General features: G+C 33.8%; 1 protein-coding gene and 1 long non-coding RNA gene across 4 annotated transcripts; one reads left to right on the forward strand and one right to left on the reverse strand.

Moving 5' to 3' along the window:
• The first annotated feature begins 933 nt into the window (after positions 1–933).
• On the forward strand, positions 934–21,957 carry LOC149796052 (large ribosomal subunit protein mL40-like). 3 transcript variants are annotated; one of them, XM_089965973.1, is made up of 6 exons: positions 1,027–2,676; positions 3,470–3,560; positions 4,635–4,736; positions 9,840–10,010; positions 16,762–16,960; positions 21,280–21,957. In XM_089965973.1, the coding sequence occupies exons 3-6, from the start codon at positions 4,660–4,662 to the stop codon at positions 21,388–21,390; spliced, it is 558 nt and encodes a 185-aa protein (XP_089822099.1). In that variant the 5' UTR covers positions 1,027–2,676; positions 3,470–3,560; positions 4,635–4,659; the 3' UTR covers positions 21,391–21,957. The 3 variants fall into 3 exon arrangements, with proteins under 3 accessions (XP_089822098.1, XP_089822099.1, XP_089822100.1); XM_089965972.1 differs by lacking the exons at positions 1,027–2,676; positions 3,470–3,560 and adding an exon at positions 934–1,000; XM_089965974.1 differs by lacking the exon at positions 3,470–3,560.
• Positions 11,219–27,629, reverse strand: LOC149796053 (uncharacterized). The gene is made up of 3 exons (XR_016422482.1): positions 27,142–27,629; positions 19,425–19,508; positions 11,219–16,371 (listed from the first exon to the last, which is right to left on the reverse strand). It is a non-coding gene; the product is annotated as an uncharacterized LOC149796053 (long non-coding RNA).
• Between the last annotated feature and the right edge of the window lie 248 nt (positions 27,630–27,877).

Genomic DNA, 27,877 nt, shown 5'->3' on the forward strand with positions numbered 1-27,877 from the left:
ATCGTAAAAATTCCAGTACATAGTGTACGCTGTAGATGCCCTACAAATTTTTAATAACTAATATGTCTAAGCGACATATAAAAAGTTTGGTCACTGTTAGGTCGTAAAAGGTTTGAATTTTGAAGCGGTGGATTGAAGGATCAAGTTAGTGTACATAATAGTTTTATCGAAACGGGATACCAAGCCAAAAGGGTTCCCTGGATAAGAGGCAATATTGGTAGCCCTTAGAAGGACTTTTTTATTATATCAAAAGTTCTCCGTTTTTCTTCTGCTTCTTTACATCTCTACGCAGTTCTTTTTTCTCTCAGGTAATTTTGGAGAAATGGTAGCTGTGTAGCGTAAAAATGTAGTTAGCTGCTTCTACTAGCTGCTGGACTGGGTGGTTCTTGTAGGCCTCTTTATATAATTGTGTAAGGATTCTGACACCATAGTGCCACTCGCTATTCATTTATTTTTGCTTTTATTTATGTTAGGTGTTTTACGCGCACGTTGCACGCTTATTTGTGTCAGACTGAGGCAAGGGAGGTAGTGACCAGGAAGGCAGGAGTCCGCTCGTTTAATTTAAAGGAACATAAATGAATGTGAACTATTTTTTAAATCACATGTTGGGTTGGTTGCTGGAAAGGAAATTCAAAGAGAAATGAATTTTGGATTCGATATCTGATTCACAATATTTTTAAAGTTCAACATCCGTTTCAAGTAGTGATTAATTGCTTCTTTTCCAAAAATCCAGGATAGATTGTTAGGCGTGAGATTATAATATTTGAATGTAAGGATAAGAAATAAATAAATATTTTTATATTTATTATAATTAAATTATCTTATGTTAATTTGAGTTTGGTGATTGTGATTAACAATTAATTTTGCGTTGTTTAGTATTATTTCATTTCGGTTCCGAGCAGAAATTCAATGTACCGCGCTGGGCGCGTGCTTTTACTATTGGTTTATAAATAAATAAGATGGCTGCCTTCTTAGCCGAAGTTGTTTTGCAAATCACAAGGTTTTATTTTTATAGCTTTAGTTTATTATATACGTTTGATTCTTTATAATTTGTATGTCTTAAAGAACGCACGAGCCTGCAGCAGACTAGTAAGAGATTGCTGGCAGCTGTAGCTGGTCATGTGCAATGGTTTTTCGAGTACAATGTCCCCACATCGCTTCAGTCACTTTTTCTTGTTTCGATCTGTCGTTTTGTACACTGAATAACTTTTTAATTTTAATGTAATTTCTCAATCAATTTATTACGGATAAAGTGTAAAACTTATCGAGGAAACGTGTCTAAACACAGGATCTTTGCGAATGTCTCCCATATTTTATTTCTTCATTTTTTTTAGCGTCATGTGTTTTCGCAGATAAAAAAATTCATAGCCTTACAACATAAGAAACATCACCCGATATTTTTGTTCGGGGTTGGATGGGTGATGGGTCTTACTGCCTAAATAACGGCGCAGTGTAGCATGTATTTTATGTCGACTAACAGTATAACGAAAGTCTAAATTTTCAGAAATATCACACACAACTGGCAACGAATAATGCCGCTCTCCTACAAAGTAAAGTTATGATGTTTTTATCAGACTTTACTTACCCTGATGTTTTTTCTCTAATAAATTAAAATTCCCACAAATGAAATGGACCTGTTTTCAAGATTTGTTGGCCTACATTTAAGTTTACTGGAAAGTGATGAATGGGGGGAATGCCGAAATGGGGTTAAGTTGAAATATTATTCTTTAAGGAAACAAATACAAATATATTATGCCTATTAGAACTGTAAAGCAATGTTTTGTTTCATTCAAGAAACATATCCACCACATGAACGTACTTAAACATACTTAGGCATACTTCGACTACCATCGCATTGCAACAAATTTAAATGTATGTTAACAGAACATGAAAATGCGTCCATTTGCTAGTGTCATATTTTCATTCAGCCAGGATAAAGAGAGCACAGTAAGTGTATTAATTACACATAAATTAGTGGAATAGTGTTGATATATGCTGCCAAATGTGTGAGATATTCCTGAAATGCTTACTACAACATCAGAACATGCTATACGAAGCTGTTATTTGGATAGTAAGACATAGCACTAAAACAAAACCAACATGTGCTATGTCTTACATTGTAGGACTAAAAAATTCTCTAAATGGCTACATGTGAATTTCATAGTCAATAAAATGGTTATCACACCATGGATACTACATTTAGTTCTGCTCAAGCAAGCAAGGTGGGGATAACTTTAATATGCTTCTGGAAATTAATTGTAGACCCGAGGATCAAAACAGGTCTTTATTTGCACCAGTCTCTGTGATTGTGTGATAATGTTCTGCATGGAATTTTGGGTATTTATGCAAATTACATTCCCAAAATCTTGCATATCTGGCCTCATAATTGTAGCATGTTTCAGTGTGAGTAAAATGTTAACTTCTTAATTGGCCAAACAGTACTCCACACATTTATTTTTTAAAAAGAGCCACATTTTAAACCTTTGTAACCTATTTTAAAAAAATTATATCCGTTGCTCCTTTCATGAAATTGAATTTTCTATTAAATGCATGAGACTGCCATGCAGGGCAGAAGTTGCAATGACAGACAACACGCCAGAAGTAGTGACTGACCATCTTGATGCCGCACAGTCACTGCTAAGGATGGACTGGAACTAGCAAATTTTGGTATATCATGTATGTATTTGATGGTGAACATATTGAAGAAAATAGACAAATCCATTTTGTTTTATTTGAATCTTGCAAATAACAAGTTTTGACATGAAGAAAATGTCATGTCTGACTATATGATGTTCCAAAGTAAGGCTGCACCATGGACATATCTGTCCCAGATCTGGCTCCTGTTCAGAACTAGTCTTTACCCATCATTTAAGATATTTCCAACATAAAAGACAGTTAAACTTTATTGTGAGGTTATAATTTCTCGAAATTCTTTGAGAAAATAAATTTCCAGTATGTGTCGTCAAGTCTTACAGACCCAAAAGTAAGTTGCACGTCAAAGGTATATCTTTTTTTTAACTAAAATTGGCACACCATAAAATAATTTCAAAACTTTTCAGTTACCAGATATATCTTTTAAAAGAACAAATCTCCATCTTCAGAGGTATAAACTTCTGGGTTGCTACTTTGGTGGTATTTAGTGCCAACCTCAGTTATAAACACAACTTGACCCTTTTTACCATCTTGATGAAGTGTCATGTGTCATTAAGTATAGCCTCAGTCCATAATTTAGCATTAAGTTTTTAGGAACAAGGATGCATGACGTTGAAAAAATGGATTGTAACATGCATTTTTTTTTATTTGCTGAATTATGCTTCTGTTTCGAATAAATCAAAGCAATATGATTTCTAATGCACAGTAGGAGATGATTTACCTGAAATTACTGTATATATAGGAAATAATTTTAATACATGTTTTAAATGTCTCTTTTTTTTTTACTTACCTCTACAAAAATTATGGGGGCTCCAAGTGGCCGAGTGGTCTAAAGCGCTATCTGTTACAAATCACTGCCATCTCACCTCTGTCTGCGTGGGTTCGAGTCGAGGATTCGGCTAATGTGGGTATGTGAGAAAGCTCGCCAGTAACTTCTCGTGGGTCGGTTGTTCTTTCCGGTGTTTTCCCAGGTTCTTCCTCCACCATTAATACTGGCCGCCATGTATAGCCTATCGTGTGCTGAAAAATGGCATTGAGCCCTACAACAACAACAACAACAAAAATTATGAATACCTTAAGAATTATTTAGTTTACGTTATATTAGAAGTGTTTCCACATTTTACATTTTTTGCAAATTTGCCTTTGTTGAGGAAAAAACTGTTGAGGACAATTTAATTTTAGAGTTGAAATTTTGGACAGCTTCTGGCATAATATCTTAGGTTTTTCAATGAAAAAATATAAATATGTAATAGTGAGACCATGAAAATTTCCCAAAAAGTTAATATTACTTTTTGAAAGTGCATTTTTCAAAATACCCTGAGTATAGCGACTACATTTGCATATTAGTGGTTAGACCTCACTTGAACATAATGCTAATTTTTGGGGTTTGGATTCTTGGACAGTTTTGTGAATGGCTTCAAAACTTACATTGGATCGAGAGAGGGCACTTTCAGTTTGGGGTATCAACCTGAAGATGCAATTTCCAATTTTGTATTATATTTATATGAACTGTTTTATTACTCAGATTACTTGTACATTTGGATATATCTTTCTAAAAATGCCTTCCCCGAGTATCGTGTATGTTTAAATGGAATGGCCCTAACTAATAAAACTTAGCTGTAACTGACAATAGGATGAAACAAATTCAATTTTGAATATTCAATATTTGATATTTTGGGAACTAGATTCACTTTCAAAGTCATGGTCTTCTGAAAGAAAAATAAATGGTACCAGATATTTTTTCAGTTTGGAGGTGAAATACATTCAATGTGTTAGGAAGGTTCAGAATATAACTTAGAGTAAACAAATCCAGGAAATTTATCTGCCAGTCATGATGGTCGAGAGTCTCATGGATTTTTTAAAAATATTCTTGTTTGATATAACTATCATTAATTTGAAATGGCAGGCATGTTTGTTGGTGTCCATAGTAAGTATTTAAATTATTGACTGAATGCTAAAAACTATATTGCCTTTTAAATCAGATTGAGTCTACAGAGATGTTACAAGATGCAGGGATTGACTGCGTGCAGGGCCATCCATACACAAGGGGCACCACTCCTGTTCCAGACTTCGCACATTCTAAGGTAATTTACTTTTCAGTCATAATAGTTTTAAGATTTTCTGGATTTATTCTGGATTCCATGCCTGCCTGATACCTTTGTGCATTGATTAAATGAATGGAAATACCCATACAGATTACTCAACATTTGTCGTATTATGATTTTTAATTCACCTGACCATAGGACTAAATGAATTTATGACATGTCCATTGTGTGTTCTCCAGTGCGTGTCAATGAAATGAGCTTTGTATGTCTGTTGTACATTGTCCACTGAGTGTACATCAACAAAATTGCTCCCTTAAACTTTTTCTAAAACTGCTGGACCAAACAGAGAGCATACTGGTATGAATACCAGGCAGATTTGTGATGCATGTTCAAATATGGCTACCATTACTAAAAATATAAACACCTTTAAATACCTTATTTTCAAAAACTGATGAATAGTATTTGACCAAATTTAAGAGGAAGCATCCAGGCATGAATGCCTTTCAGGTTTATACTAATGGTGCCAACTTGCCATTAAATATGGTCACTGTTAATAAATAAATAAAAACAAACTTCAAATGTAGAATTTGACCATATTGTTCAGAAAGCATTTGAGGACTGTATGGTTTGGCCTTTAAATTAATGGACATTTTTCTTTGTGTAAAACAATAGAATGCAAATTGTTTCCCTTTGTCCCATATTATTGGGTCTTGACATGTACCCTAAATGTACATGAGTGCATTCCACCCTTTGCATCATTTTTGACTAAGAAATTTCACCTAAAGTGACATACTCAGTACTATATGATTTTATTTGAATGACAAAACCTTTCTTCCTGCCTGAGCCATTAGTCAACATTTTTCTGACAGTGTGAGATTGGTAATTGGCATCAGTGTCTTTTGTTTTGTGAAGAAATTTAAAAGGTGGACAGAAATAAAGAGAATTGATTGTGGTAAGTACTACAAGTTTCGTTTGAAGATTCTATCGTATCTACAAACAATTGTTTGTAATTATTGATTGCATCATCTGTTTGTAATTATGATTTAAATCAATGTTTCATTTTATTTATTGATTGATTATTCATTTTAATTATTGATTAATATTTATTAAAATATAATTGGAACAACTACTTAATTATTGACTTTAATTCATCTCAAGAAGTGTTTGTAATTATTGTCTTCAATTCATCTCAATATAATTGGAACAAGATGTTTTAATAATTATTTCTGTTTGTCTAAATATAATTGGAATAACTGTTTGTAATTATTGATTTAAGTTCATCTGAATATGATTGGAACAACCTATTGTAATTATTGATTTCAATTCATTAAAATATTTGTTTGTACTTATTGCTTTCAATTCATCTCCACAACAGTTGTTACTAATTTAAGGTCAGCTTAACAATTGTTTGTAATTATTGATTTCAAATCATCTCAACAACTGTTGTTACTAATTTAAGAACATCTTAAAAATTGTTTGTAATTACTGATTTCAAATCATCTCAGTATAATTAGTGTGTCTTCATAAGTAGAAACTATTTAGAGTTCTAACTAGGTCTCTGTGCTGCTGAATAGGAGCATTTAAATATTTGTACTGTTGAATAGCAGTTCCAACAACCTGCACTGCTCAGGATGCAGGAGGTCATGGGTTTGATCCCCTGCCGAGTCATACCAAAGACTTATAAAAATGGTACTAACAGCTGCCTCACTTGGTGCTCAGCATTAAGAGGTTAGTGTTAGGACTGGTTGGACTGGTGTCAGGATAATGTGACTGGGTTGGATATCATGCTACATGTCAGCAACATGATGCATCAGTGTTAGACATCACTATAAACTGCCACACTGCAGACATCATAGCGATATGACTGAAAAATTGTTAAAGCTATGTGTAAAATCCAAATCACACACACACTGATCAGTAGCAGTTCCTACAGTTTGCACTCAGTAGCAGCTCCTACAATTCATACTGCTAAGTAGCAGTTCCTACAGTCTGCACTGCTCAATAGCAGTTCATACAGTCAGCACTGCTCAGTAGCAGCTCATACATTCTGCACTCAATAGCAGTTCCTACAGTCTGTACTGCTAAGTAACAGTTCCTACAGTCTGCACTGCTCAGTAGCAGTTCCTACAGTTTGTACTCAATAGCAGCTCCTACAATCCATACTGCTAAGTAGCAGTTCCTACAGTTCATACTGCTCAGTAGCAGCTCATATATTCTGCACTCGATAGCAGTTCCTGCAGTCTGTACTGCTTAGTAGCAGTTCCTACAGTCAGCACTGCTGAATATCAGTTTTAATTTCATTTTATATCACAAATTCAAGGAATATAATTATTGCCACTAACTTTAAGAAATAATAATGAGAGGTCAGGAAAATATAATGCATAGCATTTATTGAGTGTGCATATATCACATTATGTGAGGCTACGTTACTGCATAGCATCAATTATTTTATGATCATTGTAATGGTGAAAAGCATATACATCACTTAAAGTGAGGCTAAGTCACTACCTAGCAATTCTTCCATCAAGCAATTAACTTTTTACTTAAAGCTAATTCATAGCCAAGTGAAAGTTCCTTCAAGGATGAAATTTAGTGTATCCACACATATTTGAATCACCCGTGATGTCAACTTTTCTGTACGTATTTTACGTTGGTGACTTGTGGTAATTTATGTTAATACATTACTGCCAAGTGAATTCTGTCCCTATTATAATAGAGTGAACTTTTTAGGCCAGTTTTCTGTGAATTTTATGTCCATCTAAACTTTCTGTAATGAGAAAGAGCTGGAAGAATGTCCATCTTTGGCCTATGAAAATTGTATAAATATTTTTCTTCCTATTCAGTGCTAGGAGTAATCAGTAGAATCAAACAGCATAGATCCTGATATTCTACAGCACATCAGGATTTTTGTTGTTTGCAGTTTTCCTCAACTGATAAGTGAGAATGTATGGTATTTCACCCTTCCAAATTAAACCCTGATTACCGGTCTAGTGATCTTCCAATTAAACAGTGTATGGTTTTAGTGATAAGGAAACTGTGTGAAGATATGATGACTTTATATGGTTACATGGATATGAAATGAAGTAATATACAATTATGTTTACCTTTGTAAGTTTATGAATTAAATAATGATGATTTGTTTTCAATCGGTTTTCAAAGGTATTAATTGATTCTGATAGACAAGAGTTCATTCAGTGCCATAAACCTGAATATTTGCAATTACTTCTTTAAAAATTAAAACAAGTGATTGATGTTCTTACAGGATTGAATGGTAACCACTTGTTTTCTGATAGCTTCTTTATTAGGCTGCATCAAGGAGCCCTCATCCTCTGTCAGATTGTCTAGATACAGATGACCAAAATGATAGGTTGATGCATGGGTTTTACTGAAGTTTGTATAGTGATACAATGGGTATAGACCCATTTAGGGGTCTTGAGCCTATAGGATCAAGGACTTTTTAGGAGTATTGAGCCTATAAGATCAAGGACTGTCAAGGAGTATTGAGTCTATAGGATTAAGGAGTTTTTAGGAGTATTGAGCCTATAGGATCAAGGACTATTTAGCAATATTGAGCCTATAGGATCAGGGACTTTTTGGAGTACTGAGCATAAAGGATCAATGACTCTTTGCCCAAATTGACAACAAGTGCTTATGAGTAGATTCAATTATGGTTCTGGAACCTGTTTGTGGTCATAGCTGATTGGCATTAGCTAAAATAGTCAGAGCTGACATGTTGGTCAGAGGCTAAAGGTCCAATGAGAAATCCAGCACCTATGGGTCACTAATGACTGTCATGCATTCATTAGCTAGAGTGATGTAGGAGAATAGCTCCATGCAGGATGCTGGAGCCAAGGGATTACATTGAAAAGATGGAAGCTAATTAGATTAGCCCAGCTGTTATTAACATATTGCCATTACAGTCATTGACAGATTACATAGTGTCAGATAAATAATGATTTTCAGTTGACACAAGATGTTCCCACAAAGTCTTGAATGAATTTTAACTCAGATGGTGTCAGAAAATAAAAACAAATACAAAAAAAACAGATAATTCATCCATCTCATATTATCTTCCTTTCATTATCTTCCTCTTTCTTTAGTTGTTCATTATTCTTGCATTCTCTTGTCTTGTACCTTTAAATTTACTCCTTCAGAAATTCATTTCTTCATACATTTGCATGTCACTGCATCATATCACATTTCATGATATCATCATAGCATTTGAGTAAAGAATACAAATGCTAACAAAAATCCATTTTTCCAACAATTGTACTTTTATTATTGTCAGGTATTATTATTCTATTTTGTTTAGTCTATGCATACATGTACACTCAGGTGCTCAGATTAAATAGCGGCAGGAATTATGAAACAATGTCAGCAATGGTGGTTGGTTAATACATAGATTTTTGGTCTCAAAGTCATGGTCTCTGTTGAGAAATGAGTGCTTAATACATAGATTTTTGGTTCAAAAGTCATGGTGGTTGTTGAGAAATGAGTGCTTAATACATAGATTTTTGGTCTCAAAGTCATGGTCTCTGTTGAGAAATGAGTGCTTAATACATAGATTTTTGGTCTCAAAGTCATGGTCTCTGTTGAGAAATGAGTGCTTAATACATAGATTTTTGGTCTCACAGTCATGGTGGTTGTTGAGAAATGAGTGCTTAATACATATATTTTTGGTCTCAAAGTCATGGTCTCTGTTGAGAAATGGGCTTGCTTAAGTGATGAATAAAATAACTGTAAGTAGCTTGTGACACACTCAGAATGGTTGCTTAATGCAGCAAGGGATGTTGATTAACAGGTGGTTATAAGGAGATGTTCTGCTATATTTACTTTTTTTAAAGTAAACACCATAGACAACAAATCTCAGTGCAGGTTATTTAAGTTTAGGGTTGTCCAGAGAAATGACCCCAAACAGTTTGTATAGTACCAAGGGTGAAGAAATAAAAATAAAGCATTTATTTGCAATTTAGCAAATATTTCTAGTTTAACATTGGAAAAGCTATGGATTTCAATTTTTATTCAAACTGCTGTTATTGCCTCTCATTCACACAAAAAACCTACACTCATATATATATACACACATGGTGTACCATAAAGAATTTGGTAGAAAAAGAAAATTATACTTATTCATTAATACAGTTCAGAACCTATGAAGAAGAAAAAGCGTGATGATCCAGCCGTAGCAGCAGCTCGGCTTGCAAGAAAGAAGAAAAATATAGAGAAGCTGTTGAAACAAAAACTGAGACTGGGAAGAATTCTTAAACCAATTGAAGAGATTGAAGGGAATTTCAAGCTTCGGCAACGGGCTCAGTGAGTATGCTCATGTTTGTATGTGATATTTTCATGCACCAGTCTGGCAGGTCTGATACATTTTGTGTAATTTTCTGTCACATATGTACTGTCAGACATCTTAGGTGGTGGATTTGTTTTGGTATGTGGCCAAGTCAGCCTCATCAAAAATGCGAGTTCACATGGGATATCAGACAGTATAAATATAACATGTTTCCATGGAATATCATACAGTATGCATGTGACATGCCCTCATAAAATATCAAGCAGTATTCATATAACATACCTCCATGAGATTTCAGACAGTATAAATATTATAACATGTCTACATGGGATATCAGAGAGTATACAGATGAAAAGATGTCCATGTGGGATATCAGACAGTATACAGATGATAATATGTCCATGAGGGATATCAGAGTATAAACATGAAAACATGTCCATGAGAAATATTAGACAGTATACGGATAACATATCCATGTGGGATATTAGGTTGTATACAGATGATAATTAGTCCACATGGGATATCAGACAGTATACTGTCAAGATGCCTTGGGTACCCTCCCTTTGAATATAACTTGGGTAATGAAATGAACAACGGGGTACCCCCCTCAAAAAAAAAGTACTCCAATACTCCAAATTCAGATTGAAACACAGAATAACAATTACAGCTTGAGGCTCATGTCATGTGCGCGTTTATTCATCATCACAGGGGCTTGAATGGCTGCTTACAAATTACTTGTCTTACATGTACTATATAATAATACAAGGGAGGACACTTCTCTCTTTTCTTATGCGACCTATTTAAGATTCAATGCTGATATTTAAAGCTAGAGTGTCCCAGCTTTGTGCCTGTCCATGGTTCATGCACCATTTTTCTTGCAACTTAAATGGGCTTGTTTTTGAGGTCCTGATGACTTTAACTAGATCAATACCTATCATCGACAGTCACAGTACGTACTGATTAAGACTCAAACAATGCCGACGGATGGTTATTATTATATTGTCTAAGCATACAAATATAAAAACACTTTAGAAAGCACTCAAATACATTTAATGCATACAAATGTAAAACCACTTTAGAAAGCACTCAAATACATTTAATGCATACAAATGTAAAAACACTTTAGAAAGCACTCAAATACATTTAATGCATACAAATGTAAAAACACTTTAGAAAGCACTCAAATACATTTAATGCATACAAATGTAAAAACACTTTAGAAAGCACTCTAATACATTTAATGCATACAAATGTAAAAACACTTTAGAAAGCACTCAAATACATTTAATGCATACAAATGTAAAACCACTTTAGAAAGCACTCAAATACATTTAATGCATACAAATGTAAAACCACTTTAGAAAGCACTCAAATACATTTAATGCATACAAATGTAAAAACACTTTAGAAAGCACTCAAATACATTTAATGCATACAAATGTAAAAACACTTTAGAAAGCACTCTAATACATTTAATGCATACAAATGTAAAAACACTTTAGAAAACACTCAAATACATTTAATGCATACAAATGTAAAAACACTTTAGAAAGCACTCAAATACATTTAATGCATACAAATGTAAAAACACTTTAGGAAGCACTCAAATACATTTAATGCATACAAATGTAAAAACACTTTAGAAAGCACTCTAATACATTTAATGAGAAGCTGATTTTAAAAAAATGTACAGCACTATTGTTCAGTAAAACATAAACTTGTCATTCTGTACACCTGTTTAACCAACTGACTTTGACTGCTATGGCCCTCAGGCAGTTTACAAGTAGCTTATTCAATGACACCTTTTTTGATTGACAAAGCACTCTTATTCAGTGACCATTTTATTGATTGTCTGACAAAGAAAGTACATTCGGTGACATCTTTATTGATTGACAAACCAAGCATATTTAGTGAGATCTTTATTGATTGTCTGACAAAGCAAGAACGTGTAAACTAAGTCGAGTTTCTTTGGAATTTTACTTCATTAAGGTGCTTATTTGTTTCTTTGATGGATAGGCAAGTCAAAGAAAATGATTTCTGAATGTTTTTTGCTATTTAACTTGAAACAGATTAGCTTTACCAACAAAGAGATAAGAATACAACTGTAATTCTAAAATGTATGAGTTGTGTAGCTTGCAGATTATTATTAATAATTAATTCATTAAACTTGGAGCTGTCCTCATCTTCATTGGCATATGTCAATTGATTAGAAGTAAAATTGGCATTCTGATGTTTAAACAATAGCTTACTTTCTTTATATAAAATATGTGCCATTATTTTACTTAAGGAAGAAAAGATGTTAAGAGTGTTAGGTTGAATTAAGACTCAACCTAGTTTATATCCTTACTCATTACATTCCTGCTATAATTTTGAGGTGTAAACCAGATGTCAACTGTGAAAATGTATTTATTCAAGATATTGCCCATGCATTTTCAAACATAATGTTAATATAATTGATTTTAATTACCAAGCAGAAAATACAACTTGGGTTTCAAAGTTCCTTGACATAGACTCGTGTTCATAGAGTGCAATCAATTAGCATACATTCTTGGATGTCTTTACATTCATTTGAAAGGAAAACTAGATAGGTATTCAGTTATTAGCATCTGAATAGTCATGCATGAAGCAGAAAAGCATATGTAAGTATTCAACACAGTCTACTTTTCAAAAGTCACTTGGTTACCGATTGACATTGCACAAGTATTACGTGCCTGATAATATTTGTAGGAATTAAAGTTGGGGGTCCAAGGGGCAGGAAGAAATGCCTCTGTGTAGAGTTTAGGAAGGGTCATATTTTTGTTGTTGTTGTGGGGTTTAACGCCATTTTTCAGCACGATAGGCTATACATGGCGGCCAGTATTAATGGTGGAGGAAGAACCCGGAAAACCCCGGAAAGAACCACCGACCCACGAGAAGCTACTGGCAAGCTTTCTCACATGCCCACATTGGCTGAATCTTAGACTCGAACCGCCGCAGACAGAGGTGAGATGGCAGTGATCCGTAACGAAGAGCGCTTTAGACCACTCGGCCACTCGGGGCCCCAGGAAGGGTCATATATTGACAATACAAGGGTATAATAGAAAAATACAGGCATCAATTTAGTGCTGGATAAGTTTATCACATGGATGTGTTAATTTCTTTAAAGTGCACTATAGTGGGAAAGCTGTACATGACTTGCATTGGTGACAATAATAGCTTGGTAAGTTTTTGGTTAAAGTTTTCATTTGCATATATTTCCAAAATTTTTCATTTGCATATATTTCCATAAGTTTTCATTTGCATATATTTCCAAAGTTTTCATTTGTATATATTTCCAAAAGTTTTCATTTGCATATATTTCCAAAACTTTTCATTTGCATATATTTTCCGAAACCCCTTGATAGGGTCTCATCATACTTAACATGAATAATTATGAAGCTAACACCATTCATTCTGTGAAGTTGCTCTTTTTGTCCTTTGGATCAAGGACAGTCATTGAAGCTTTGTATAAAAGCATTGGTTAAAGGCTTTAATTTGCATTTATTTCCTAATACTGTTGACTTATTGTGTTCATGCATGGAATGAATCGTTATGAGCCTAAGGCAATTCATTTGGCAACATACTGGCTGACCACATTTAGCTTGGTGTCAAAGGCACAGTCTGAAAACATTTTCTTTAAGGTTCTGTTAAATGTATTTCTCATTTGCTTCTATTTCTTAAACCATGGAATGAGTCATTACAAAGGTAAGACAACCCTGCTTGGGACATGCTCACTTGTCTCTTTGACCTTGTGTCATGGTCACAGTGACCGAATAATTACACAAAGGTTTTAGTTGAAACCTTTTCATCTCCTTTGGTTTTCGTTGAAACCTTTTCATCTCCTTATATTTCTAAACCATTTGGATGCATTTTTGTCTTTCCTAGTCTGAGTTATAATGATTGCCTCTTTAACATGCATGATCGGCCTTTTGACCTTACATGCATACCCTGGTTTTCTTGTCATTTACCAAATAAACTTGTGATTTATTGAAAGTATGGGGTTACTTGTATGGCTTGAGTATAAACAATTCATTTGTCCACAATCATAACTATTGATGCAGCATTGACCAACATTTGTTTGTGGTCATATGCAAACAAGGCAGAAATGTCAACATCAGTTTAACAATACAACTTGCATCTCAATTTGAACCTAATTTGTCATTAAAGAAATTTACTGCTTAAATGTTGATTATATTATACCTTATTGTTTTTTTATATTTTTCACTTGTTATGATATTTAATTTTCTCATCATGCAACCTCAGAACATATTGTTGTACAAACATTTAACGTATGGCAAGACAAACAAAATAGGTGTTACTTTTAGCAATGGCTAAAAACAGTATAATTGTTATGATGATGAAATTACTTGAAAAATGATGTTGAACTTGACACTGTTTTCTTCATTACTTTGTTATGTCCTTACTGCAGTCTTGTCAACAATATGAAAAGCTGGTGCCACTTCCTTGACAGTACTTGCTAATATGGTCATGTAACATATAATTAAATGTAATATATTTTAATAGATTAGGTCATCCCAAACCCACTGTATTGTGTATTAGGTCATCCCAAACCCACTGTATTGTGTATTAGGTCATCCCAAACCCACTGTATTGTGTATTAGGGCATTCCAAACCCACTTTATTGTGTGTTAGGGCATCCCAGACCCACTGTATTGTGTATTAGGGCATACCAAATACTCTGTCTGTTTTGTGTATTAGGGCATCCCAAACCCAGTTTACTGTGTATTAGGTCATCCCAAATACTATGTCTGTTTTGTGTATTAGGGCATCCCAAACCCACTGACTGTATTATGTATTAGGTATCATCCCAAACCCACTGTTTTGTATATTGCTGATGTAAGCTGCTTGACATTTCTTCTTGAGGTGAATCACATATGTAGATGAGGTGTGATTTTAATTTGCTAAACATAATTCAAAAATAAAATTAATATACAATGAAAGTTCATTTTCTGAGTTAACATGAGATGTATATCACCTTATGGTCTTCAAGAAAATGTGCTTTTCTTAAATAACACAATGACATATTATGTAAGGAACAGAAAAAAGTATTATTTATTATACACTCATTTTTGTCTCCATTAACTTTATATCGTCAGAATTGTGCAGTATTTTACAATACTGAACACCTTGATATTGTAAGCACATGCACAACACATGTGCCTAAAAATAGTACAGTGTATTAGGAATTATTATATACTCCTTTTTTTCTCCATTAACATTCTCAGAATCATGCAGTATTCTTCAATTCTGAACACATTGATGCTGCATATGTACATGCACGACATATGTGCCTAAAAATAGTACAGTGTATTAGGAACTACTTTGCAAACAAACCACATACACTCATGTAGTAGACTTTAGGTTTTAGTTTATTGGATTTGTTTGGGGATGAACTAAAAAAGCCATTTTATCTGTTTGAAAGTAGAGATGATAAAGTGAACAATGCAGACGAGTTCACTGTTTTAGAAAAGAACAAGTGCGTGAATGAACGTGATATTTGCAATGTCAACAACAAACATGAGAGATGCAGTAATTGAAAATACTGTTCTGATTATTTAAACAGTTATTTAGGAGAAATGTTTGTAACTTATCATTAATGGAAGGGTTCAGATTATAACCAGTGCTGTCTTGGGTATATAAAAATAACACAGAAATGCATATTGAGGGCAGGGACTATCGCATATCTATCAGAGGCATACCATTTTAAAAGTGAAAATACCACATTCAAGGAAAAAATGTAACTGAATGTTTTGATAGAAAAGTAAGAGCCTCAGCGCCACTAAGCCAAGAAGACAGAATTCTTATTTACACAGGCTGAATGGACGCAGCAGCTTCTTTGCAATATTCCATGTTAACTTTTTTTATACAATGTTTCGCATTTAATTTAGCGATAGACACCATACATGTCACAGCATAGCTAAGGTCCCTACAGATAGCATACAAGTGACAAGGTATAAACATGTCTTCTTTAACTGAATTTCCTCAGACTGTACTTTCTTAGTTAGTTCTGCAAATCCGAATTACATGAGCTTTGTAATGGGTTCTAAAACTTTATTACACACCTTGAAATTATACTTTAATTTCAAATACATTTTCAACTGCAGTAACATTCTTCTTATTGCAATCAAAATGAAATGAACATAGTATTCCGTTGTGTCTTTTTAATAATTGTAATTGAAAGAGTTCATATTTTTCCCACATTATGACTCCAAACATTCAGTGACAGAACAGAAACACACGCAGCTGAGTCATGATACGTCCCTCCCTGCTCATATCACATGTACTTCTTGTGGAATTGACAGAGCTGAATCCAGTCCATAATCAGGAATTGAGTAGAATCTACAAAAAAACACAAAATCCGTTCATAAGTAGACCAAATTGACAATTCTTTTTTAAAGTGATGTCAGGTGTGTGACGAAGTTACAATTTCACTGGATGGAGTTTTGTGCCCATTGATATTGTTACTGAGCATTGATGAATCTGCAGTTATATGTTTATATTTTAATACAGCATAAATTCAATTATCTTGTTTCTTATTGTGTATTTTTTTATAATGAAACCTTAGGTAAAATAATAAAATGAGTATATAATATAAAGGTTATTGCATTTTTATGGGAAAAGGTTATGCAGTATTATTTTAAAAAAACTCATTCATATTTTCATGTACAAATACAGCAAACGATAATTACTCCATCTGGTTTAGAGAATATACACATTGTTTTATTTCAGTGAGCTGCTACGAGAGAGGACACAACTTACATTTGAAGAAAGTGAAGAGAGGGCACTGTTGCACAAGGACTGGACAAGGCACCGATTGCGCCTGTTTATTGATGATATGAATGCTGTACACCAGGTTATCACTTCCCAACAGAAAGCACTGAGAGAGCTGAGAGCAGAATCCGAGGAACTATACCAGCAAGCCATACAGGTTGATGTTTAAACATATAATTGTGATTCTTACTGATGACTTTATAGTTCCTGAATTGATCAGCCTTCATTTATGATCTTGTTAATATAATTTACTTTTCATCAGTCCATTATCCATTTATTAGTTTAATATTATATATGGAAATTGTATTGTTAACTAAGTTTTGATAAAACTTAGTCTGCTGTATGTTAGCTGATGCCATCATTTGATAAATTTAAGATGCTGTGCATTAGCCTATGACACCATTTGATAAAACTTTGTGTGCTGTGTATTAGCCTATGCCACCATTTGATAAAAGTTAGTATGCTGTGTTAGCTTATGCCACCAATGGATAAAGCATAGTATACTGTGTGATAGCCTATGCCACCATATTGGTAGATTTTATCGAGAATTAATCAGGTTGACTACAAGAGTAGTCACCCATTTTTGTCCTGATGCTTCTGTTGTACATGTGTAGCCATCTGTTTTGGTCCAGGTCTGCCTATTATACAGTATCATTATGGGTAGTTAAACCCATGTTTCCCCCATTTACTTCCCTTTGAGGATCTGGCCCATTTTCAACAATTAAGAGGCAATAGTTCTTGACACACTTGTAAGTCTTTACAAACAAAATTTAAAAAAACGTCTGCAAGTGAAATCTCAATATACTGTGTAAGTAATGAACTGTCATCTGAATGGCATTTGTTATCGCAGGCTTAGTGTGTGCATTACATCTGATTGACATTTATTGTCACAGGTTTAATATGTGTGCATTACATCTGATTGACATTTATTGTCACAGGTTTAATATGTGTGCATTACATGTGATTAACATTTATTGTCACAGGTTTAATGTGTGCATTACATCTGATTGACATTTATTGTCACAAGTTTACTGTGTGCATTACATCTGATTGACATTTATTGTCACAGGTTTAATATGTGTGCATTACATGTGATTAACATTTATTGTCACAGGTTTAATATGTGTGCATTACATCTGATTGACATTTATTGTCACAGGTTTAATCTGTGTGCATTACATGTGATTAACATTTATTGTCACAGGTTTAATGTGTGTACATTAATGTACTTGATTGCAAGAAAAGATTTACAACTCTTATGTAAACTTGATTAGCATGAGCTACCCTGGATTTTAAAGGAATGATCCATTTTTTTTAAATAATTGGTATACAAGTTAAATTTTGTAAAATGTTGAAAGATTCTTGCAGAGTATAGCATAACCCGTCTTAATAACATCTGCACATAAAGAACATTGAGAAATAAAGGACAACATTCATGGCCACCTTTCCTTTGATTTACATATTAATGTTAAAGAACAATTCAGTCATGGTTCATAATTACTGTTGTATCCTAATTGCTTGTTGATTTTACACTAACATCAAAATTCTGATGATAATGCACAGGGTTATCTCCATTTGCATCCTAAAACAATTGTCAGGACAGAAATAGAAACTCTTAGTTATGTGTCTTGGAGTTTACCAGATAGTACAAATGTGAAAAGAAAGAAAGCAAGAATATAATATATGATAAAAACAACATAATATAATGCAAAGTTTGAAGTACAGTTTTATAGCTGCTTTTCATTTTAAGCTATCCTTGACAATTAAAATCCAAATCAAAAGAAAACAAAGATGCTTTAAGTACAAGACACCAAAATAAACAGTTGTAAATTACCACTACTGTTTCTAATACTGCAGGATCCAGTTAAGTACAAGACACCAAAATAAACAGTTGTAAATTACCACTATTGTTGCTAATACTGTAGGATCCAGTTAAGTGCAAGACACCAGAATAAACAGTTGTAAATTACCACTACTGTTGCTAATACTGTAGGATCCAGTTAAGTGCAAGACACCAGAATAGAATAAACAGGTGTAAATTAGCACTACTGTTGCTAATACTGTAGGATCTAGTTAAGTGCAAGACACCAAAATAAACAGTTGTAAATTACCACTACTGTTGCTAATACTGTAGGATCCAGTTAAGTGCAAGACACCAGAATAAACAGATTTTTACAGCAGTTTCATCCTTTAATATGCAAGCAGCAAGGATAATGCTTATATTAAGAATATATTAATGCTTATATTAAGAAAACTGTTGTGGGAATCTTATGAAATAGCATGAAATTAATGTACCTACAGTTATCAATGTATTATCCATAAATCATTCCATCATCATCACGAACTTCACATATAATCAGTATGGAAATAAAATATCATCATCAGGAACTTGACATAATCTTTACAGAAATAAAACATCATCAGGAATTTGACATATAATCAATATGAAAATAAAACATAATCATCAGGAACTTGACACATGATCGATACAGAACAAAACATCATTGGGAATTTGACTTAAAATCAATAAGGAAAACAACAGTTTGGGATAAAATGCCACTTAAGAATAGTATTTAGTTTCCATTTTGTCCTTTGAAAAAAGTTTTGAATTGTAAGGTTACTCTTGAATGTGCAATGCCTGTTTCAGCAGGATTTTTTTTTTCCTGGTGCTCATCCAAGCCACTTAATCCAAGTGGTCAGTTATACTGAAATAAAATAAAAATAATCATCCATTATCATGTTACTATTTATCTGAAGAAAAATAAATTAAGCATGTGAAGCACTATCTTCAAAGTTTTTATTCGCTATAATCATAATCTCCTGCAGTAATTAAATATCATCTGGTTTCTAGTAATTAGCTATGATATCTGTTATCACCCACCACACCCAGAATTGACAGGAAAACATGTGGAAAAATACATGTGAGTTCATTTTCATCAGAGGGGCCAGATAAAATTGCTGTTATCGGCAACTTGCAGTTGGATAATTCATACACAGTTGTTGGCAAGTTATTGATGCATGACACGATTTCAAAGATACAATTGGAGCTTATATTTTTATCTCCTATTATTAAAACTAGAATTATAAAAGCACTCTTTGATGTGATCATATGGGCAATAGAAGACAACATGGCTTCAGATAAAGGTTACATTAAAGTGAAACATGTATCCATCATGTGTTAAATCTAATATGATATTGACTTCATTGAGGCAGTTACCAGGTGATAGAGATAATTATGCACAAAATTTTATGATCATTTTCCATCATTCTATTAAAAACAACTGATGTAACATCTAAAGAGTTAATAGAATGTTTTAATTGTTACCATCACTGTACCAATCATCATAAAGCTGAATTAGATTTTTGGAAACATTGTTATTAAATTTACAATAACAGACAATGGATTCTGACCAGTTCTTGGAATTAAAACTCAAAATGTTTAATTCATTGTAAGTCAGCAGCTTGACCCCATTATCATCCTATATAACAAAGGCAGGGCAAGATTTCAAGAACCTGGTGAAATTGTTAAATTTCAGAAGCCATGCCACGATCTTATTATATTCTAATTCATACATGATCATGTACTTTAAAAAAATATTTTTCTGCGTACGAGAAAAATACACATACATGTATTTAAAATTTCAGGAACCATGCCACGATTGTATTATATTTGAATTAATACACGATCTCTTCCCAAAATGATAATACATTTTTTATACACTATTTCATGTACTTTAAAGAAGAAAAAAATTCATGTGCGAATGAATATTTGAAATTTCGGGAGCCATGCCACAACCACGTTATGTCAGAATTCGCGTTATCGCAGGGCACGTTAAGGTGGGGTCACACTGTAATATTAAACTACCATCATAACATTAGGTACACAAATGTCTTGTAAGTAAACTAACCAGTCCATCTTAACCAAATGTAAAAAAGAAACACTTTACAGGGCATATGTAGGAGATCAGCATTTGAGAATACTGATGAGTTACTAATACCTAATTGGTAAGTATTTTCTGAGTAATAAAGTAACTGCTTTGTAGATAGGATTTTTATTAAGAATTTGTAAACAAAATTTTCACTTTGTATATCATACAGTTAACATGCATGTATCCAGTGTTTAAACTGGATGCCAGTTTTTCCCCTTGATATATTTAGTTTGCATGTAAAGATGATAAACCATACCACTGTATTACATGTGGATCTGCTTTTCATAAACAAAATGGTGGGTGTAGTTTGAAATATATTCCCAGTGTCTAAACTGCACAAGAAAATCTAGGAGTGACAAATCTTGTGGATTTATGGATTTACAGGATGGCAAATTGTTTAAATTTTTAATATTATCAAACAATTTTGTGCGGTCCTTTCTTTGAGGCAATATTAAGATTTAGAATTTGGTAAAACTTTTTGTTCTTATGTCTTGATTTAATTGAATTTATCTCGAATTGTAATAAAAAAATTTCTTCTGTTTTGCAGATTGATAACAATTCTCTGCCATTTGAATGGCATGGTCCAACAGCAACACCACCTATAGAGGGCTACGACTCTCCTGATGGAGAGTATGTTGACACAACCAGAAAGTATTAACATGAATTTTTAATCGGTATAATGAAAACAAATTGTCAAAAACATGGACCTTCGTAAAAGCTCTATCAGACTTGACATTGTACCCGGGTCTTAGTGTATTCTGAATGTTGAACATATTGAAATGGCAGGAAGAATTTCAGAAGATCTAGCTATAGCAGTATAATAAAGTGGCAGGATGGATTTCAGAAGGAGATCTAGCTATAGCGGTATAATAAAATGGCAGGATGGATTTCAGAAGGAGATCTAGCTATAGCGGTATAATAAACAGCTTGAATTGTTATACTATTAAAAGTACAGTTAAACCTGTCTAGAGCAGCCATCTTTGGAAAAAGGTCAAAAGTGGCCTTTGTATACAGGTGACCTCTAAAGGCAGGTCAGCTCTCAGACTTGGTTCATGACAGATGCATGTGTTATGGACCGATTAGCATTAGCATATTATTCATTATTATTATTTCACATGTATTATTATTAGCAGTAATAGTATATTACAAAGTTACATGTATTTAGTTTAGCTGTTTACCAAAAAGAAAAATAACAAAATTTAATAAAACAAGTTCTGTCCTGGGATACTGCATCCTTACATGGCTTTTTGCTTGCCAATGACATGAAGTGTTATCTTCTCTATTGTAGAGAATTAACTGCATTTATCAGTACCTGACTTTGCTTGTCATATAATGTCTCATAAAACCAATCTGATAATTTGAATACCTCACAGTCAGATCAAGAAAACTACACCATGTACATGCACTCATTCTTACATTCTCTCTCTCAGTTGATCTTACACATGCAAACACTTTTATCTCATCAGTTGAAATGGCCCCTAAATAAAATTTCTAATTGACAGATTATCTGTAATTGTGAAAGACACAAATTACTTTGTGTCAGGGCAGTTAGTTTCTATAATTAGGCATGAAAACAGGTGTTCACTTTAAACAGTAACATACTAGGAGGGGGGTGGTTGGGGGCAGTTACCTGGACGCCTGAAGTCTTGGGTTGTCAAACTCGTGAGTGGCAGAGGTTTTGGCCCAGCAAAACCCCTTTGGACCATCACTGTCACGCCAGGCACAATTTACCCTTAGTATGGCACTGACTTGAAACGATGAATTAAGCAGTTGCTCAAAATCACTGAGATCAAAAGACAGTCAGCTTTTATTTCAACCTTTGATGATTATGTAATGAAAAGAAGCTTGTTGGAGTTATTGTTAGTAGCACCTACATTGTTGGTCTGAGTTTCCTCTGACCCATCTCAAATTCTGATATTTCAACATTTATGTTGATGTGTAAGTTCAGAGTCAATTGCCTATAGAAAATAAGGAATTTGCCACCACCATGCAGTGGCAGCATAGGGTAGAACAGTCAATTTAGCCAGTCTCAAAGGTGGCTATCAGAAATCTTTCACAGTAACTATTGCTATTTTATCTCATAGATTTGAGTTTCACACTGTGTAATACATTAGAACCTTGAAATACCACCCCTTATTCCAAAATAGTATGATTTCTCAAGGCAGGTGGTCTCTCATAACAGGTCATCCAACTATATAATCAATCAATCTGTGCATGGAGAATATGGTCTTTCAAGACAGGAGGTCTCACATAGCAGTGGTCTTTTAAGACATATTTTACTGTAATACATCATGTGATCACATGAAATGTCATTGATGCTTGTCTTTGCTAAGTAGAAATCACTTGCATTCTGGCTCTGATTTAATTCTAATGTACAGTGTAACATAAGTTGAGACACACATGGGATGGCAAAATTTTGTCTTTTATGAACATATGTCTTTGCTATAGAAATGAAATGTGCTGGTAGACTAAAATGCTTTTTTTTCCCCAACATATTATTTTATAAACAGGGGTACTTTATATTCGCATGTCTGTTATAATAATAATAATAAGAAGAATGTCTTTATTTAAAGAGCTTAACTCAGTTAAATACAACTAATCTCCCTTGAGACTCTCTACAAAAATGTATAGATACATCTTAATGCATATGTTTTTCTCATAAAAATAACTATTTACAAGTAGCCACATCTACAAATACATACTTAAATACATTATGAATGTTGGAGGATTTAACTACATGTAAAAACTTTTGTTTCATTTCTCCAGTAACTATGTTTTAAAAATGACTTTCAGCAAGATCTCCATGTATACATAACAGTTAATAATCACTTCATTTTAGATATACTTTTAGGCTAGTATTCAAAAATGTGGCATGAAGTCAAGTTTACATCATTATTATACTTACATAAATTAACATTGGGTACAAAAGTAAAGAGATGTTCTTACACAGAATTTATATATATCATGACATTTTTACATACTTTTATAAATATGCTAATATAAAACAAGCAAGTGATAAATTTGAAGAGTAGCCTTGTGATAAATCCCAGAACTCAACCTTGTTTCTAGTTTATTTACATGAAGGTGGTTTGTTGTTGTTGTTGTTGTAGGGTTTAACGTCATTTTTCAGCACACGATAGGCTATACATGGCGGCCAGTATTAATGGTGGAGGAAGAACCCGGGAAATCCCCGGAAAGAACCACCGACCCTCGAGAAGCTACTGGCAAGCTTTCTCACATACCCACATTGGCTGAATCCGAGACTCGAACCCACGTAGACAGATGTGAGATGGCAGTGATCCGTAACAGAGAGCGCTTTAGACCACTCGGCCATTCGGGGCCCCCGAAGGTGGTTTGAAATACCACATCATATGCACGTTCTTTAAATGGATTTAACTGAATCAAGCAGATCAAAATGTGAGCAGGAAGTGAGTTCCGTATTTTAGCTCCTGAATACTGTAAACTTCTTTGAATTGTTTAATGCGAGGTTTTGGTAATTCTAAATTGTTGTTGAAATTTTATCTTAGATTATAGGGAAAAGATGATTTGTAGAATAACCGTGTCATATACTCTAGAACATCCCATTTGATACCTTTAAAAACCAGAACTGCTTTGAGAAAATTTATTGTCTTGTCAATTCTTAACCATTTTAATTCTGTGAACAAGTCTGATAATGTGAAATCAAAAAACAACAGAGCTGCTCATTTGTTCAGCTTTTGAATTCTGTCCACTTGGGAACTAGTACAGTTTCCCCATATTGTTGAACCGTAGCCAATCATTAGAAGTATATAAGCATTATAGTAAAGAATTCTGGGTTCCTTTGTCAGGCACTGTTTTATTCTTTTAAACAATGAAATTTTAGATGTGAGGGAACTACAGACATTGTTAGAGCTTGTATCAATTGTGGCAAGTTTGACCGTATTTAGTTGACTTTCGTTTCAATTTAGTCCTGAAATATTCAGTTTCATTCAGTTTCTGAAGTGACTATTTTATCTGGTATAACAACTATCATTAATTTAGAAGTGTAGATTGAGTAAAATGTAAACATAATATTAAAAAGATTGTGAGATTCATTTAAAATATAAATGAGTACAGATTTGAAAGTGGTAGCAATCAAAATTAGGTTTTATATTTCAGTGGCATTGAAACATACTTGAAGAAGATCATAATTTCAGTGGCAATGAAGCTTACTTGAAGAAAATCATAATTTTGACAATTAGACCATATAGTTCTGTAAAACATCCATTTCATTTAATGATCAGACTTATGAAAAATAAGTGGACAACATTCAGTGCAGGAATTTTACTAGAGGACAAAAGCTATAGATATTATGAACAGAGGTGAAAGAATTGATGTCATTGAACTTTTATTTGACATTTTACATAACAAATATGGACATAATAAGCAAACCTATAAAATGTATTTTCTATAGGATTCAACATTTAACATTGTAATTAGAGGAGGGATCAGTTGCTCAGTGGAAACTGTGATATAGATTTGCCAGAATGGGATAAAATTAAAAGTGATAGTATCAATGAAGCCAAAAACTGACATTAGATGCTTCTTATAAATTATTGAGTCAATTTTAAATGTTCCCAACTAAGTCCTCATTGACCATCACATGCAATTTGAACAAGTAGTCAGATCGGTTTAATAGTTGTTGAAAGAAAATTGATGTTATGGCAGATTTGAAAAAGAACTTGATATAAATGTATCAGACATTGGTATGGAGAGAAACTACGTTAAACTTCACAAAGTAACCGAGACAGAGAAAGTCAAACACCTTGATATGCTGATCATATTCACATAAAGTGATCCTAATAACTACAGAGATGGTAGGTACCATTATATTGGAATAAAGGATTTATAGATGTTCCTATAGCCAAATTAATAAACTACTCACATGTGAACAATGTTTGTATTTTCCCATTGCTTCTGAAAAAGAATTAGTTATAAAATTCAAGTATTATCATCGACAATTCAAAGCTCTGTATGTTGTTATTATGAATATATCTTCAAAAATATTCGAAGTCTCCATACTGTGCACCGGTGCAATATAATCGCAATATGTATAAGACATATACATCCTGGACTGGGGGCCCCGAGTGCCGACTGGTTTTAAGCGCTCACCGTTACGGATCATTGCAATCTCACCTCTGTCTGCTCGAGTGACTAATGTGGTTATGTGAGAAAGCTTGCCAGTAGCCTCTCGTGGGTCAATGGTTCTTTCCCGGTTTATCCCGGGTGCTTCCTTTACCATTTATACTGGCCGCCATGTATAGCCTCTCTTGTGCTGAAAAATGACGTTAAACCCTACAACAACAACCACAACATATTGGACTGAAAAAAGAAGAGAAAAAAAACACTTCCTTAGTTAATGCATGTGTATGAACGCAGTTCACGAATCTTAAAAGCCAGGCGAATACAAAGGTAGTGATTACATTCAGGTGTTTGTACAAGAATTTGCAGAAGGTCCGAAATACCGTGTATACTGAGATGAACAAATGAAGAAAAAAACACCTATAGTGTTCACAGAAGATGAGAAAACATTTTTACTCCACGAGTATGTGTCATCTGTGGAAAGAACATTGAAATGATTAAAATTGTGAAGATGACCACTTGACCAGACAATACATAGATCCTGTTAATGACGATTGCAATTTTATTTTTCAAAATATGCAACACTCATGTCTTTGTTCCTTCAAAACTTGGCTTGGTATTACAGTCACCTGTTTGTCGAAACGGTAGTGAAACAATTGTACGGATCACGAGGTAATACCTCGATGTTTAATATATTTAATAGTTTATATGTTAATAAAGGATGGTAAGGAAATAACTAAACAAAAAAAATGAATGCATGTATAGGTTTCTGTTAAGGCTGAATCTCTAAAATAGTATTTGGTTTTAAAGGCACTTTGAAGACGTTATTGGCTATGGTATGCTGATGAAACGGTAGCTAAGTGCTTTTTCAAAGGACACTCCGAGGCAGCAGCCCCTGGCTGGCCAGGGTGGATATCGATCACGCGACCCTTAGCTTACGTGTGCGACGCTCTGCTAACAGAGCTACTGCGACTCCCTGGTTAGCAATCACATGAATATTTACAGCTGATGAAGACATTGAAATCTGATGCAGTTAAGTCTAATTGTTTAGTAAAAACTTCTAAACGTACAGAAACATGGATAGTTGCAATAGATTTGACGAAAGAGCATTACTGCCCCCCGCCAATGTACCCTATACATAGCCTTGAGATATTTCCAGTGATGATTTATCTGAATATAAAATGTGATCTCACCCTTCGACCTTCAAACATCATGTGATCTACGTGACTTTTTTATGAAGAAAGGTGCGTTAGTGTTTTGTGGCATGTTAGAAAAAGCTAAGAATGTCTGCATGAAACATAGCTTTCACCCTATGAGAGATATTGTTCCGATTCCAGCTGACTAATTCTTTGGAGACAAGACAGACACTGAACGCCTTTGGCACAGTGACACGAAAATGTCTGCCACAAGTGCCGTAAACTCGTGGTATGCACTTATTTCTATGTCGTATCCAGAGGAAACACTATTCTCGTCTTAAGTTTATTGCTTTTTATTTCAAAATATCTAGTTTCTGTGTGCGTCATCTGTGACGAGGTTATATTCGTTGAAGATAGTTACCGTCGCGTTCTTTTCTTTCTTTTCTTTGATATGTCCACACACACACACATATATATATATATATTAGGAATGACTCAGAACATGTGACATTAACACTTGTTTAAAAAACGAAACAACACTATCTCGTTGTTTCGCATGTACTTTGAGCAATGCAAAACTGCAGTTACGGAAACAAAACCACGAATTTACGTGAGATAATGTCATTTTTCTGCATTCCAATCAGATAACGTATTCTTTTGCATGGCCAGTTTTACAATGAAGTAGTTTCAAAGCACTTCATTCGCGCGTGCGCGCGCGCACACACACTATATATATATATATATATATATATATATATATATATATATATATATATATATATATATATGTGTGTGTGTGTGTGTGTGTGTGTGTGTGCGTGTGTGTGTGTGTCTGGATTTAGATATAAATGTCGGTTTTCATTTTCATCGAAAACGTGAAGAGAAAAAAACTAGTCGGAGATAACTACC

Source organism: Sinohyriopsis cumingii, chromosome 7 (genome assembly GCF_028554795.1).
Source record: "Sinohyriopsis cumingii isolate HCF-2022 chromosome 7, ASM2855479v2, whole genome shotgun sequence".
Taxonomy (NCBI): domain Eukaryota; kingdom Metazoa; phylum Mollusca; class Bivalvia; order Unionida; family Unionidae; genus Sinohyriopsis; species Sinohyriopsis cumingii.

Excerpts from the sequence above, each read along its gene's own strand:
- LOC149796052 (XM_089965972.1), top strand. The coding sequence starts at position 960 with ATGGCTGCCTTCTTAGCCGAAGTTGTTTTGCAAATCACAAG. Across the intron at positions 1,001-4,634 it reads GTTGTTTTGCAAATCACAAG|ATTGAGTCTACAGAGATGTT; the intron begins GTTTTATTTTTA and ends CTTTTAAATCAG. Across the intron at positions 10,011-16,761 it reads AAGCTTCGGCAACGGGCTCA|TGAGCTGCTACGAGAGAGGA; the intron begins GTGAGTATGCTC and ends GTTTTATTTCAG.